Source organism: Triturus cristatus, chromosome 11, assembly GCF_964204655.1.
Source record: "Triturus cristatus chromosome 11, aTriCri1.1, whole genome shotgun sequence".
Lineage (NCBI taxonomy): Eukaryota > Metazoa > Chordata > Amphibia > Caudata > Salamandridae > Triturus > Triturus cristatus.
This window is the reverse complement of record NC_140594.1, coordinates 164,733,636-164,750,245: the sequence shown is the minus strand read 5'-3', so window position 1 is coordinate 164,750,245 and position 16,610 is coordinate 164,733,636. Positions and strand designations below refer to the sequence as shown.

Sequence of the window (16,610 nt, the reverse complement as noted above, 5' to 3'; positions counted from 1 at the left end):
TCTAGTATGTTGTATAGCCCCAAAGACTGTACGCAAATTGTATGTCAAGTTTCTACTGGGGACAAAACCAGCCTGCTCCGGCGCCACCAGTAGCAGGACAAGTGGTGACAGCCGATTTGCTAGTATTTTAGCATATAGTTTTGTGTCAACATTTAACAGCGACAGGGGGCAATATGACGCACATTCTGACGGCGGCTTATCTGGCATCAGTATGGCAACGATCAGTGACTCTCTCATAGATGGAGGCATCTGGCCGCTTTCGCTAATCCCCTCAAACAGTGTGCGCAAATGTGGTATAAGTATGTCTTTAAACTCCTTATTAAAGGAGACCGTTAATCCATCGGTTCCGGGGGTGCAGCCCGCCCTCATTCCAGACAATGCTATAGTTATCTCCTCCGTTTCTAGCGGTCGCATGAGGTATTCTCGGTGTGTATTTGTCAACCAGGGAAGTTTTATGTGTGTCAGGTAGTCCAGTCTCTCTGCGTCAAGTTCCCCTGCTCTGGAGGTGTATAGTGAGGTGTAATACTGTTTAAATCTGTTTGCTATTTCTGTAGAGTCCGTCACTGTGAGAAAGTGGCTCTGTATATACTGTTCCCTAATAGGTACAGGGTGTACAGAGTCCACAGTCCCCCAGAGGCTGATAGAGGTCAAAGTTAGGTATGACCTTACTCTCAAAAGTGGTAGCTTGGTCGAGCAGTAAGGCAGTACCAGAGGACAGTGTAAAGCATTTATTATACACACTCAGTCAGCAAATGGTTTCACACACTCAATAACTGAACTCTAGGCCAATGGTTTATATATATAAAATATATGCTTGTTTTATTTTTAGAACCACAAAGGGGATAAAAACATACTTTCTCAGAATGAGAGGTTGAATATAAATACTTTTGCCTTAAGCAATAAATTTTTGTGAACAGTCACAGTTGGTTGCAATAAACAATCCTATTTCCTAAACATAACAATGCATTGAGCTCAATGGTAAATTCAGGTTATTTGTAATAAATTACTTTTCAGATTACTTTAGGAATTCCAGGTCTGGCTCCTAGATCCAGCCCTGGGTTAGTATTCAGAATCAAGTGATGAAAGTTGACTTAATAACTGTAATGATTTTTAAATAATATTTAGCTATTTCAAAAGTTAGCACTTAGAAAATATTTCAAAGAAAACATTCAATGGATCTCTATGGCAAGAAATTCAAATTGCAGGTAGAGTACTTTATCGTTACTTTAGTAATCCAGGACTGGGTACCTAGACCCAGGACTGGGGTCCTTATCAAAAACAGGTAAGTAATTTCGTTTGCAGAAATGGTACGATTTTAGAAGAATATTTCAAATTTGCAAAAGTAGACACTTAGAAGAAATTTCACAGAAAAGCAGACAATGGTTTCCTATGGGAGAAAAAATGGGTTAGAGGTAAGTATAGTTGTGGACACTTTTCAGAGTCAGGGCTGGGCACCAAGATCCAGCACTGGGAGCTCACCTAGGAGCAGGTGAGTAAATTCGTTTTTGTCACTTGGCTGATTTTTAGTGAATATTTGCAGTTTTGAAAAGTTCACACTTAGAAGATTTTTCAAGAAAAAGCCAGTCAATGTTACCCTATGAGGAAAATGAAGTTAGCGGTTTAAGGGTAAGTACTCGACTGGCAGAGTTGAAATTCCGGGCATAGACTCAGGGGTCCCCCAGTGTCAGGTAGGTACAGTTGGTTCACCCTCAGCGGTTTCAGGACGGCCGGGTGCAGAGAGAGTTAGGCCCAATGTTATCCTATGAGGGATAGGGGGGCCTTGGTTGGTGGCTGCTGTCTGGCAAGCCACGCGGCTGTGGGAGCTGGGCTCCTGGTCACTTACTCAGGGCAAGTGGGGTCGTAGGTTAGTGTAGAGAGTGCACTGCCAGGGCCACTCGGGCGGCTGGGTGCAGGGTGCTTTTGAGCCCTCGGGCGCTCAATGGAAGTCAATGGAAATGTTCCGGTTTGGAAAAAGGCTGCAAGCTCGGGGACGAGGATGCTTCAGATGCCACCACCACTTCGAGAGGTAAGTTGGGTAGTTGTAGGTTAGGTGGGTACCCCGGGATTGGGCACAGGGGGCCGCAGGGCGCCGGGTGCAGGGGTGCCTTTTGATGTCGGAATCTTACCCTCTTGTTGATCGCGGTTGGGGTGGCACTCTGTTCTGAGGCTGCAGGCTTCCTCCGGAATGTCGAGGGGGGTCCTTGGGTGCCGGACTCGGGGTCACAGTCGCCGTGGGGTCGTCCTCAGGGTCTTTGTTCACTCCGGCACTGGCCAGGCTTGGCTGGTGCAGAGTGTGCTGGGTTCGCGGTTCCGGGCTGCTGCCAGGGGTTAGAGATAGGTTTCTGAGTAGAGCCTCTACTCATGGGAGTCCCAGGGGCTTAGAGCCAAAAGGTAGCCAGGTCCTCCGGGGTTGGTGAGGTTGCTGGCCACGAGAGATGCCGCGCTGGTGCAGGTTCGAGAGTCGACAGGCCGGTAGGGCTGGGGCCAAAGCAGTTGGTGTCTTCTTCTCTTTTTAGCAGCTGCAGGGCAGGTCCTTGTTCTTCTTGCTCTTCTTGTAGTTTTCTGTCTGGAATCTAAGGGAGGAAGGTTCAGGGTGCCCCTAAATACTAAATTTAGGGGCGTTACAGGTAGGTGAAGGCCAGGGACCAATGGGTCCCTGTCCTGGGGTGGGTACACCCCCTATCCTGCCTCTCTCCTGTGGGAGGGGGGCAGTAGCCTAATCCTGATAGGGTAGGGCCTCCCATCTTCAAGATGGCGAGAGCCCGGAGATGTGTTTCACCTCGCCTCCCCCACCTGAGGGGTGGGGTGGGCAGGCTGGCACATCCCCTGTCCTTGTATGGGGTTTCCGGCCAAGCTTCCTGCCAGAGTGGGGGGTTGCAGTGGCCTGGGGAAACTCCAAATGGCGGTATGCCTTTGAAGCTTCCCTTTGCTCATCCTGGGGGAGGAGATTTCTCACCTCACCCAGGATGTGCATTGTTGCAGGCCCGGGAGAGCAGGGGCTCTCCCACCCAGGGGTCCAGCAACGTGTCTGCTGTGTGGCAGCCTGGGCAGCCTCAGAGCAGACGTGGATTGTAGGTTAGCTGTGAGGGGGGCATCTCTAAGATGCCCTCTGGGGTGCTTAGTACATTAAATCCCACACTGGCATCAGTGTGGGTTTAATGTGCTGAGAAGTTTGATACCAAACTTCCCAGTCTTCAATGTTGCCATTATGGTGCTGTGGAGCTCGTGTTTGACGAGCTCTCAGCACCATGTACTCTTAAATGGCAGCACTGCACTTACAGTGCCCAGGAATGGACCCGAGTACTGTAGGGGCACAGGGCTCCTGCTCCTGTGCCCACACCATAGGCGTAAGGCACCCAGCCAGAGGGGTGACTGACATATGCCTTGGCAGTGTAGGTGATGGGCATGGCACACAGAGATGTGTGCCATGTCGACTCTTTGTTTTGTCCTGCACCCAAACACTCAGCCTGCAAGGCAGTGTGTGTGTGTGTGTAAGGGTACAGGGCCTCTGAGGGTGGCACAATGAGTGCTGCAGCCCTTAGAGGCCTTCCCTGGCCACAAGGCCCTAGGTACCTAGGATACCATTTACCAGGGGCTGACATGTGGCTAGGGTCTCCCAATTTGGAGTTTGTGTGGTTTAAGGAAGGAACATAGGCCCTGGGCACCTGATTGGCAGGAACCCAGGGTACACTCAATCAAAGTACATTCAGCCATTTAGCAAAAAGTGGGGGCATACCATGCAAGAAAGATGGCACTTTCTCACAGTCACCCCCACTGTGTCCCTACGTTTTTTTTTTAACAGAGGCCAGAACCGAGCCTGGTCTCTCACCTTCTCCATAGGTACGAGCCGTGGCATATTTGCCAAGGTGTTTCAGTTCTGAGTCACCTCATAATACTACTTTAGCAGTTCCTGTAATTCCTCCTGCGCGTGCTCATCAGTGCCAGAGAGAAACCCTTTCTCTAGCGTCTTTAGTGTACCCTCTAAGTCTGTAAGAAATTTCCTAAGCGCCTTAAGAACACCAGAGTGCTTGGACATAGCAATCCCTCTGATAAAAACTTTAAATGTTTCCCATACTACCAAAAAGGTATCAACCGACCCTATATTACACTAGAAAAATGTGTCTATTGCTTCTGAGAGCTCCGGTTTGAACACTGTGTCCAATAGGGAGGTTGGGGGAATCGCCAAGTGAAAGGCAGTATATGTTTGCAGGGAGCATCTATGACCAGTAACACCGGAAAGTGATCCAAAAAGGTGCGAGGCAGCACCACGCAGTCTCAGACCTGTGTGTGCAAGTTCCTGGAGGTTAGCCAGTAGTCAATTCTAGTATGTAAATTATGTAGAGCTGAGTAGTGTGTGTAGCCCCCTTGGCTAGGAGATCGCGTTCTCCAGACATCACATAAGTCTAACTGTGTCTTCGCCCCTATAATTTCTCGGGCAGCTGCTGTGTGTTGCCGGTCCGGGCTACCCAACCTGTCCAATTTCGTATCTAATACACAATTGAAATCCCCTCCCCACAGTTGGAAGGAGCCCCCATAGTGACTCATCTTCTCCAGGACCGCTGCGTAGAACTTAGGGTTGTCAAAATTCGGCCCGTATATATTACCTATGATCAGATCCAGTCCCTTCCTGATGCATCAGGATATAGTGTATCTTCCCTCTTGGTCCGTGTCTAATGGCTCCACTTCCAACCCTGCTTTCGGGTTGACCCAAGTAATCACCCCTCGGGCGTGTGTCGTGAAACCTACCGCGTGAACCTTACCTTGCAGCCCTCTACAGTTAAACATACCACTATGTATTGGCAAGTGCGATTCTTGCAGTAGTGCTATATCAATACTGTGTCTGTTGAGGTACGTCAGAACTTTCCTTGGCCTTCTCTATCTAATAGGCCTCTGACATTCCATGTCAAGGTATTAATCTTACTATTGTGCATCTGCGCCATAGAGGCTGGAGGAGCCATATCTGTCGCTTAGTGCGTGTTCTTGGGCGTCTCTATGCAGCATTATGTAGAGATACAATGTTCGCATCAGTTCTGTTATACAATCCCTGCAGTTGTAATAGAACATGTACTGTGTCCCCGCTCCCCCCACCCACACCATGCAAACCCCAACCCTCCCATTACCGTTGTAGTAGAACCAAAATTTACTTAATCGAACATTAAACATAAACAACCCAATATCAAGTAGTGGTACACACACTGGGCAGTTGTTGCCTTAGCTCTGCTCTTCCCATCACCCACCAGTTGTTGCCCCTACTCCATTCGCCATCCGGCGTGTAGTGTGCATTGTGCTATCAGTTCAGCATCCTCATATGTACCTAAAGAACTCGTTAACGTGCAAGTCCGCTCAATGCATGCCGCGCTAGTAGTTATGCCTGGCTATACTGCGGCATGCTATCCTTATGGCTACCACATACCCTTACCCGTCGCATTGCACCATCGCCACCGTTTATATCCCTTCCTTTCCTTAATTACATTTCCTGCCTCCCCCCTAGCAAAGTTCTTATTGTCCGACAGCTCCCTCTTGGTCCGACGGGTCACTTTGTTGGGTTCTGTCTCTAGCCCATATCTTCAGGGCTTTTTGCTAAGTTTTAGGGTCCGTGAAGATTCGAGAGCGACCCGGTCTATTAACTCGTAGTCTCTCCGGATATAGCATTGCATAGTCCAAATTTTGTTCTCGTAGCTGCTCCTTCAACGGTGCAAACTACCTGCGTGCCTCCTGCACACGAAGCATGAAGTGATATTGTTGATCCTTTGTATTGCACTGATTGTTTCTCTCGAGCTGCTTTCAGTGCCTCATCTCGGTCTCTGTAATTTAATAATTTGGCAATGATTGGCCTTGGTGGTGCTCCAGGGGGCTGTCTCTCGCCAAGAGATCGATGTGCTCGCTCTACTATAAACATCGGGGAGAAAGTGTCTCGGCCGAATAGCGTCTCCAGTAGTTTCTCCACAAAGAGCTCCATATTGCTTACATATGTGGACTCTGGAAAACCCGTAATTCTAATGTTGCCTTAACTTGTAGGGTTAGCAGCAGCTTACCCATCTGCTTTTGTTCGGTATTCAATTCTGTCTGGGCTTCTTCCACTTCCGTGACCCTTCGTTCCGTCATGTTTCCTCTGTGTGCTCGTTCGGGCCCTCTTCTGGGGCCTGCTCTCGAAGTCTAGACTTCCGTTGCTCAAAGTGGAGCTTGGGTTGCGTTTTATCCACCTTCCCCATAGTCGCTTTGTCGGTGTTCCTATTCCCCATCGACAGTGGCTCCTTGGATTTCTGTGGGCTGCAGCGTCTCGCTCTTATGCTTCCTCGCCCTTTCCAGTAGCATGGGCTGTGGTACACAGCTGGCGTTGCGTTCAGTGTTTCTACATGGAGGAGGGGAGGCCAAATGGGAGACTGTTGTATTGCCCTGCGAGCGACTGTAGGATCCAGCAACGGCCGTATTCTAGGGCCCCTATTACCGAACTTAGGAGGGGTCTTGCGCCAGATGTCCCATCGGTTGCTCCGCAAGCTCGCAGTTCTTCAGCCAAGGCAGCTGCCGGTGAGAGCAGCGGCGGGTCCTCACTCTCCCGAGTCACTCACCAATATCTAGTGGAGGTAGAGCAGCGCTTAATGATCAGGTTGCTGCTGTGCTTAATGTTGTGTTGGAACAGTGCTGAGGGGGTATATTTCAAGAAGCTAGAGGATCCCTTGGCAAATTTGCAGACTTGGCACAGTTACAAGCTTAATCTCCTGCATGTAAGGACTATTCTACTCAGTCTCTGCCTTTATGTAGGCCTGCTCTGAGACTTCTGGGTGTCCGCTTTCCACATTTGCCCAGCTCCAGTCAAGAAAGCTAGAGGGGGGGGGGGGGAGGTCCTCTCAACGCTCCCCCCCCCCCCAGGTACGCTGCTCTCAGTGAGCCGGACAGGCAAGTCCACAAAATGGCCTCTCCAGGCCTCAATCAGCCTTGTTTGGCCGCGTCGCCGCCAGCCGAGGGAAGAGGTAGCAGCACTCTCCAGTGGGTGGAGAGGGCTTCGAATTGACAATTCAGGGCTCCTGCACCGCAACCTGTAAAGCAGCCGCAAGGGCCCTAGCACCTGCCCCGTTTTTCTCCCCACAACACACTTTGCACGCCGTCTCGTAGCCTGGGTCGCCAATCGCCCGTACACCAAGCTGGAGTGCAGCAACGGCCCCACGTCCAAACTCTGCCCTCCCCAGCCCAGCCGGGCTACAGTTATCGACCGCCGGCGGTTCCACAGCCAGTGTCCCGCAGTTATCTCCTCCGACTCCGTTCCAGGGGCAGCGATCGCGCGCTCACAGCCAGAGTTTTACTTACTTTGCTGACCCGGCACGGGAAGCCGTGCGCCAGTCCTCTTTACCATTCGCCGGTTCCGGGATTCTATGTGGAGAAAGATGAGAGCAAGGCAGCTGAATAGGGTAACGGTATTCTTTGGTGCCACATAATCTGGATAATTTACAGATTTTTGGATGGCTCGGCGGAGCGCACGTTCTAGTTGATAGCTTTCGACCTTCCTCCCGCATTATGTAATGTTGTTTTGGCAGCCAGGCGGCCCTCCACTAAGACTATAATCACCTTCCGATGGCAAAAATTTGTAAAATATTGTACAGAAGGGTCTATTCACCCTCTTTTTGCTTCTCTATCTAATAGTCTTCTTTTTATTCTTACCCTTACCCAGCAGGCTCTACTTTGTGTGTTCTCAATGGTTCTCTTTCTGCTCTGTCTGCTTTCTTGCGGCTGCCGGACCAACCCTCTTTGTTTAAATCTTCTATTGTTAATAGGTTTCTAAAATGACTTCTACAAATGTCTCCACTTATGCCCTTTATCATTCCTTAGTGGGATCTCAACTTGGTTCTCAAATATCTTATGTGTGCTTCCTTTTACCCTTTACACAATTGTTCCCTCCGTCTGCTCACCATCAAGACATCCTTTCTAGTGGCGATAACATCTGCCCGGAGGGTGAGTGAATTGTCATCCAATCCTTCCTACATTATGACATTTCCTGGATAAGGTGGTGCTTTGCGCCCGTGCCACATTCATACCTAAAGTAGTGACCCCATTCCATTTTGGTCAATCGGTCATGCTGCCCACCATTTTTGCTCCCCCGCATTTCTCTAAGGAAGAGGAGCATCTCCACCGTCTGGACCCAAAAAGAGTGTTGTCGTTCTAACCTTGACCGTACAAAAGAGTTCTGGGTGTACGACCAACTCTTACTGGGTTATGTGGGAGCTAACAAAAGGTTGTGCAGTGCAGAAACTAGCCATTTCGCGCTGGGCTGTTCCCTGCATTCAAATCTGCTACGTCTTAACTAAGAAGCTGCCCTCTGAGGGCTTATGAGCTCATTCCCTCAGGGGGAATACTGTGACCACAGCATTGGCTCGTGGCATTCCAATTCTGGATATCTGCCTGGCAGCAACATGGGCATCTCTGCACACATTTGCCAACCACTACTGTCTGGACATTCAGGTCCGTAGGGACAGGCATTTCACCTGTTTGGCCCTGCACGACTTTTTAGTCTAGCAAATCTGTCCGCAGCCCACCTCCAGGATGGTATGGCTTGGGAATCTATTCAAAGGTAAGAAATCAGAAGCTTGAAGTCTCTATCAGATGAACAAGTTACTTACCTTCGGTAACACATTATCTGTTAGAGATGATATCTAGCTTCTGATTCCTTACAGACCCACCCATGCCTCCCAGCTCTGCTGACTCATTTTATAGGGGTACGGATGCTCCCTTTTCTGGCCGTAGTTGTGACACTCACAAGTCAGGTCACTTCATGTCTCTGTGCTTCTGGTGTGGAAAAAGTGTAAAGAGACTAACATCCGCGTGCCTGTGTGGTGCCTATATAGGTGACCGCGACATCACAACCAACGCCCGCAACGTCACACGTGCCGAACAGAGCCACCCGAAGGTGCACAGAGATACTGCTCACATATAGGTTTCCGGATCATGTCTGACGCCTGGAAAATTCAAAGGTACGGAATCTGCAGCTAGATATTGTCTAGATAATGCTTTACCGAAGGCAAGTAACTTGTTCATTAGTTATTAAAGTGCAACAGTATTATGGATGTTATGGTTTGGGTCTTTTTGGAGGAATGTTAGGAAAAGATTGGTTTGCCTTTGCATTCTGAGAAGGAATGAGAACATTCGGATAGATATCCTATGCTTGGTATTAATGTTGGACCATAATCCATCCAAATGTTCACTTACTACTCTACAGATGAGAGTGGCTTAAGATGGTGTCTTGGGACATTGAGGAGTTGCAGTGTTTGTTCCTTCCACAAAGTTTGTATTCCTCTTGTGCCCAAGTTTGTTAGTAGTATTGTCTTATCTGAGTTTACTTTGAGGTGATATTGAGTCTTTCAGTGATGAATTTCAAGATGTGACATACTGATACGGATTGTGTTCGTACTAGGATTTTTAGCATTGTTGTCTTCAGGGTTAGGGGTTTGAACAAGAGAATGGGCAGAGCAGAGCATTATGGTACACTAGAGAACAGTTGATGTAGTTAGGAGCACAAAGGAGACCAGCATTTTTAGATCTGTAGGGAAGGATGTCTGTCGTCTTGAAGCGTAGACTTTGAGACAACTCCCCCCACTACAGCAGTGCAGTGATTAACATAAGAAGAGGGACACGTTCGCCAACAGTTTTGTAGGAAGGTCTTCGTCATTGCACCCAGTATTTCACCCTGCATGATTTCTTCTTCATCAGTGAATTTGTCTGTGAGGCATTAATATGTTGATGAATCAGCTCTGCTGGCAATATAATGACATCAAGTAAGCAGCTTATGTCTCAGGAAGGGAATAATCCCCTAAAGACTTTACATGTCTATTAAGAAGGCTCTGCAACTAGAACGTTTGCAAAAAGAGACATGTTTGCATCCATGTGGGAGGGGAACGTGCCTGTGAGGCATGTCTTCTCCGCTGTATTTATTTCAGTGCCACATAAAGCTTAAATGTTTTGTATGTATTAACTCCGCAGTGAAGATTTTAATGAGGTTTAAAAATTCAGTGCAGATGAACAGATGAATATCTTGTGTGTTTTATTTCTGAGGCCTTATTATTGGCTACTTTTCCATCTCATGTTCACAGGATATTCAACTGTATAATGTAACACAAACTCTAACACAAACTGTGTACAATAATTTTGATGTAATATAATTATTACCATTTGTTATTTTCCAGAATCTGAAAGAGAGAGGGATATTTCGGATCCATCTGCTGACATAGCGAAGAATGATTCAGAGCCTGTGGGGATTCGGAGACGGGCAGTTCAGTTGGATAGTGAGGGGGAGGAAGAGGAGGAGACATCAGGTAAAGAGGAGGAAGAGGTGGACCATGAGTCTTCGTTTGAAAAGGATGATCATGAGAAGGAAGAAGGCACTTCAAAGTCATTCTACAGCAAGGTGAAGTGTGTGCAAAACTGTTCAATATTGATTTGTTCATTTTATTGTGAAAGTATTTGCTGTTTAGAATTTCTCTTTTCTTTCAAGTACCAATTTGTGAAAGTCACAAGAACACAAAAATTCAATGTTTGAGGCATGTGTGCTGTAGATACACATGCTTTGCATACTTGTGCCATCTAGTGTTGGGTCCGGATGTTTGCAAGTTATTTTTCTTGGAAAAGTCTTTCCTAGTCACAAGGTAAGGTGACTCCTCCTTTCGGTGATAGTGCACATGGGCATCAACTCCATTGTTAGATGGTTTTCCCGCAAGAGGCTGAGAATGGAGTAAGTAAGTGGGCAGCCTTCGGGCCTAGCCGCGTCAGTCCATTCTTCTGCTGATGGAACAGACCCTGATTCAGTTCTGTCCTCTGTACCGGGCCAAATACCCTCGCACTGATCTACACTAAATCTGCACCTTGTGCCTCCTACCAGAGCACAAGGAAGAAGATTACGAGGCCTGCCAGTCATTCGGATCGAAAAAGACTCTTCGAGATCGACTGGCTCGACGGCTGGAAATGCAGCGCCAAAGCACTCAACATACTCTGGATATCTTCAGAGAAGAATCTGAACGCGAAGCCACAGCTGTGGAAAAAGAGGAGGCCTCCTCGGTCACAGAATGCGATTCCGACCTAGAGATCGAATTGGAGTCCGAAGACATTCCAGCGGGGACAGGTTGTAGTGAGTACTAAAACCTCCATACTCCATAAGCTATCTTCCACTAAACATAATGCTTCGGCAGCACCTCTGCCTTGAGCCTTGGACTGCACCGAGACGACGTTTCTAACGCCCCGCTCTTGGGTCCGGCGCTGAAACAAGTAGTCAAGCCTTCCGGCTCAGGATCAAGCCGACCTAGATCATCTTCGGACCCCAAACATTCCGCTCCGAAAGACAAATCTAGTTCGGAGCAGAAATCCTCCGTTTAGAAACAAACGTCTGCTTCGGAGCCGAAACCTTCCACTTCCAAAGACAAAAAGGACAAGTCCGGTTCAGCACCAAACCTTTCGGCGCCTACATGCAAATAAGATATTTCAGATCCCCCGGAACCAATCTTAGACATTATGAAACACAAATTAGATACAAGGCAGAAAAACCTGTACATTCTCTTATGTCAGCATGCCTGGCTTACAATTTTAGGTTTTAAACCCGAAGTACAAGTCTATTTTAAACACTCCTTTTAAAAAACATCCTTTTGGACCTCCGGTTGAGGCTGTAGACAAAATGAAAGGACACGGACGTGGTGAAATCCATGGTAACACTTAAATCTCCTTCAAGCAGAAGCTCCTTTGGTCACTCATTCTATAGAGCAGGGTCCAAAACTACATGCTCAGACCCTAACACTTCCTTGTACAAGTCCAACACGCAACCCTCTTCCGGTAGAGGTTGCTTTAGAGGAGGGTACAGAGGAAACCATTTTAAAGGTAGAGGTAAGGGCACATCAGCACGTATCTCTCCTTCTCCCAATAAGCAGTGACTTGACTACGCTTCTCCCGTTCATTTAACACCTGGTAGGGAAAGACTTCAACAATTTCTCCCCATTTGGCAATCCATAACATCAGACAAATGGGTGCTAGACATTATCCAACATTATTACCTGGAGCTCACCAGCAATCCTCCCAACATTCCACTTCTCACTCACAGACTCTCGTCAGAACACCTGCAGCTTCTCATACAAGAGGTACAAAGTTTTGAAAACTCCACACTTAAAAGAAATTTCAGAAGAAACCACTCAATGTTACCCTGTGGAGAAAATTGAGTTATCGGCTTTAAGGTAAGTACTCGACTGGCAAAGTTAAGGTTCTGGACACGCACTCAGGGGTCTCCCAGGGTCAGGTAGGTACAGTTGTTACACCCTCAGCGGCACAGGGGCAGCCGGGTGCAGAGTGAGTTAGGCCCAATGTTATCCTATGGGAGGTAGGGGGGCCTTGGTCGGTGGCTGCTGACTAGCAGGCCACGCGGCTGTGGGAGCTGGGTTCCTGGTCACTTGCTCAGGGCAAATGGGGAAGTAGATAGGTGCTGAGGTTACACTGCCAGGGCCACTCGGGCGGCTGGGTGCAGGGTGCTTTTGAGCCTTCGGGCGCTCAATTGATTTCAATGGGAAAGCTCCGGTTTGGAAAAAGACTGCAAGCTGGGGGACGAAGATTCTTCAGGTGCCACCACCACTTCGAGAGGTAAGTTGGGTAGTTGGAGGATAGGTAGGTACCCAGGAGTTGGGCACAGGGGGCCGCAGGGCGCCGGGTGCAGGGGTGCCTTTCGGTGTCGGGAAATCTTACCCTCTGTTGATCGCGGTTGGGGGGTACCTGGTTCTGAGGCTGCAGGCGTCGTCAGGAGCGTCACGGGAAGTCCTTGGGAGCCGGACTCGGAGTCACAGTCGCCGGGGGGGTCGTCCTTGTGGTCTTTGTTCACTCCGGCACAGGCCAGGCTTGGCGGGTGCAGAGTGTGCAGGGTTCGCGGTTCCGGGCTGATGCCAGGGATTAGAAGCTGATTTTGAGTAGAGCCTCTACTCATGGGAGTCCCAGGTGCTTAGAGCTAAAAGGTAGCCAGGCCCTCCGGAGTTTGTGAGGTTGCTGGCCACAAGAGGTGCCGGTTTGTAGCAGGAGCAGGTTTGAGGGTCGACAGGCCGGTAGGGCTGGGGCCAAAGCAATTGGTTTCTTCCTCTTCTTAGCAGCTGCAGAGCAGGTCTTCTTTCTTCTTGCACTTCTTTGTATTCTGGAATCTGGGGAAGGAAGGTTCAGGGTGCCCCTAAATACTAGATTTAGGGGCGTTACAGGTAGGTGAAGGGCAGGGACCAATGGGTCCCTGTCCCGGGGTGGGTAGACCCCCTATTCTGCCACTCTCCTGTGGGAGGGGGGCAGTACCCTAATCCTGATTGGGTAGGGCCTCCCATCTTCAAGATGGCGAGCGCCCGGAGATGTGCTTCACCTCGCCTCCCCCACTTGAGGGGTGGGGTTGGCAGGCTGGCACATCCCCTGTCCTTATTTGGGGTTTCCGGCCAGGCTTCCCGCCAAAGTGAAGGCAGCAAGTGGCCTGGGGAAGCTCACAGAGGCGGCATGCCTTTGAAACTTCCCCCTGTCCATCCTGGGGGAGGAGACCTAGCACCTCGCCCAGGATGTGCATTGTTGCTGGACCAGGAGAGCGGGGGCTCTCCTACCCAGAGGTCCAGCAACATGTCAGCTGTGTGGCAGCCTCCCAGACCAGACGTGGATTGTAGGTTGTTTCAGGGGCATCTCTAAGATGACCTCTGGGGTGCTTGGTACATTAAATCCCACACTTGCATCAGTGCAGGTTTAATGTGCTGAGAAGTTTGATACCAAACTTCTCAGTCTTCAGTGTTGCCATTATGGTGCTGTGGAGTTCGTGTTTGACGAGCTCTCAGCACCATGTACTCTTAAATGGCAGCACTGCACTTACAGTACCCAGGAATGGACCTGGGTACTGTAGGGGCACAGGGCTCATGCTCCTGAGCCCAAACCACTGGCATAGGGCACCCAGCTAGAGGGGTGGCTGATGTATGCCAGGGCAGTGTAGGTGGTGGGCATGGTACACAGGGATGTGTGCCATGTCGACTCTTTGTTTTGTCTTGTACCCAGACACTCAGCCTGCCATGGCAGTGTGTGTGTGTTAGGGTACAGGGCCTCTAAGGGTGGCACAATGAGTGCTGCAGCCCTTAGAAGCCTTCCCTGGTCACAAGGCCCTGGGTACCTAGGGTACCATTTACCAGGGACAGACATGTGGCCTGGGTTTGCCAATTTGGGTTTGAGGTTTTTAGGGAAGGAACATAGACCCTGGGCACCTGATTGGCAGGAGTCCAGGGCACACTCAGTCAAAGTACATTCAGCAATTCAGCAAAAAGTGGGGGCATACCATGTAAGAAAGATGGCACTTTCTCACTCACATCAATTACCGGCAATTTTTCTAGCATTAAAATCGTTCTAAACACATCTCCTCAACAAAGCTGTCCTCGTCCCTACAGACAATATCACAGCAATGTATTACATACAGAAACAAGGAGGAACACATTCTTTGCAGCTGTCTCACTTAGCGCAAAGTATGTGGAGATGGGCCATTCCACAAAACATATATCGTTATTGTTCTTGTTAATTCAATCTTGTATAGCGCATATATACCGGCAGGTCTCATAGCGCTCAGACAGAGGAAAAAACAAGACAACGAAAACAGGCTGGGTCCTTAGATGTTAAAAGATTTCACGCCAGATCAAACGCTTCTCTGAAAAGGAGGGTTTTAAGTTTTCCACGGAAGGGAAGAAGTCTAGATTCCTTCCGTAGCTCTCCGGGCAACTGATTCCAAAGTTGAGGCAGGAGGATCGAAAAGGCTCTGCCTCCTTTAGATGCGAGGTTAAAACGAGGACATATTAGTCTACTGGCTTCTGCTGAGCGCAACTCCCGTCCTGGCACGTATTTGAGTACACGTTCTTTTATGTACTCGGGGTTATGTCCATAGAGGGCTTTGTGTGTGATACACAGACCCTTGAACTTGGCTCTTTGCCTAATGGGTAGCCAGTGCAGTTCACTCAGCAGAGGGGTAGCATGAGCTCTTCTTGGTAATCTAAAAATGAGCCTGGCTGCATCGTTCAAAACTATCTGCAGTTTATTTGTCAACTTCTGAGGTAACCCAACATATAGAGCATTTCCATAGTCAAGTCTGGAGACTATCGTAGCAGCTTCTATTGTCTTCATGGGCGAGACTGAGAGGAGGGGAGCAAGTTTCCTCAGCTGTCGCAGCAGACCGACACAAGTAACGACCACCGCGTTAACCTGGTTAGTCATAGAAAGCTCAGAGTCGATCTTTATACCCAGACTTTTCACCACAGGTGCTGGCATGGGGGGGGGGATCCTAACTCCTGAGGCCAAAAAAGATCACTCCAGGGGTTACCTTTAGTTGAAATGGCAAGGACCTCTGTTTTATCGGGATTGATTTTTAAAGAGTTAGCCGCCATCCAGCCAACCGTGAACCTGAGTATGCTCTGAGCAGACTGTTGAGCAAGGGTCGAGTTCTCAATCCTTAGGATAAGCTGAGTGTCATCTGCATAGTTGAACACTCTGCAGTCCATTTTGGCTAGCGCGGTCACCAGGGGCTGGAGGTATATATTAAAGAGAAGGGAGGATAGTGCGGATCCTTGAGGGACCCCGCAAGACATGTTGCCCTTGTCTGATACCTGCTCGGCCAATTGGACCCTCTGCGTTCGTCCTGAAAGAAAGGATTCTAGCCATTTATGGACCTGTCCTTGGATGCCCAGGTCTGCCAGACGAGAGATTAATTTTTGGTGGCAGACAGTGTCAACCGCCGCTGACAGATCTAATAAAATCAGGGCGTTCGATTCTTTAATATCGGCCTTTCGTCTGAGTTCATCCACGACCGACAGCATAACCAACTCAGTACTATGGTGGGCTCTGAAGCCTGCCTGGTGGACCTGGAGAATCTCATGCTTATCCAGAAATGCTGAAAGAGTTATCAGAACATGTTTCTCTAAGACCTTCGCCAGAAAGGGAAGCTGAGAGATAGGCCTATAGTTCTTAAGTATGGTTCTGTCAGCACCTGTTTTTTTTAGAAGTGGAATAACTCTGGCCTCCTTCATATTAGCAGGGACCTGACCGATTGTCAGGGATTTGTTCAGGAGCATAAGAATCTGATTCTCTAACGCAGGAAGTGCCATTCTAAAGACCCGGGGAGGACAAGGGTCAGTAGGGGAGCCAGACTTGGTCCCGTAGGCTAGAAGAGAAAGAGTACTTGCTTCCAAGAGCGGAAAGCTGGAGATTGAATTGCCCTTAAGAGGAGAGGAAGAAGGCGGTTCCGAGGTGCCTGTAGTGATCTGAATGTCTTTAATCTCTAGAAGGATGTCTGCTACTTTCTGCAGAAAGAAGACCTGAAGAGCGTTGCAGTCAAACGGTGTGGCTGCAGGGTTGATGGCAGGCTTTTTGCTAAGTTCTTTCAGAATCTTAAAGGTCTCTTTTTGGATGTTCGGTGCGCTGGCAATACGCACCGCATAGTATTCGGCTTTCCTGGATGTAATGGCCTTTTTGTACAACGTAAGGAGGGATTTATAGGTGGTTAACTCGGCTGGGTCATAGACTTTCCGCCAACGTCTTTCAGCTTGACGGAGGCTTTGTTTCCTTTCCCTCAAAGATTCATTGAACCAGGGGGCCCCCTTCTGTTTGTGTCG

At 48.9% G+C, this 16,610-nt stretch overlaps 1 protein-coding gene across 3 annotated transcripts in view; it reads left to right on the top strand.

Annotated features, from left to right (window-relative positions):
* The window catches only part of SETD1B (SET domain containing 1B, histone lysine methyltransferase), a 476,309-nt gene that overhangs the window by 251,209 nt on the left and 208,490 nt on the right, over nucleotides 1-16,610 (top strand). For all 3 annotated transcript variants that reach the window (XM_085633203.1, XM_085633202.1, XM_085633201.1), the window contains exon 10: nucleotides 10,173-10,393. In XM_085633203.1, coding sequence (XP_085489329.1) covers nucleotides 10,173-10,393 — 221 coding nt within the window. The remainder of the gene's footprint in view (nucleotides 1-10,172; nucleotides 10,394-16,610) is intronic.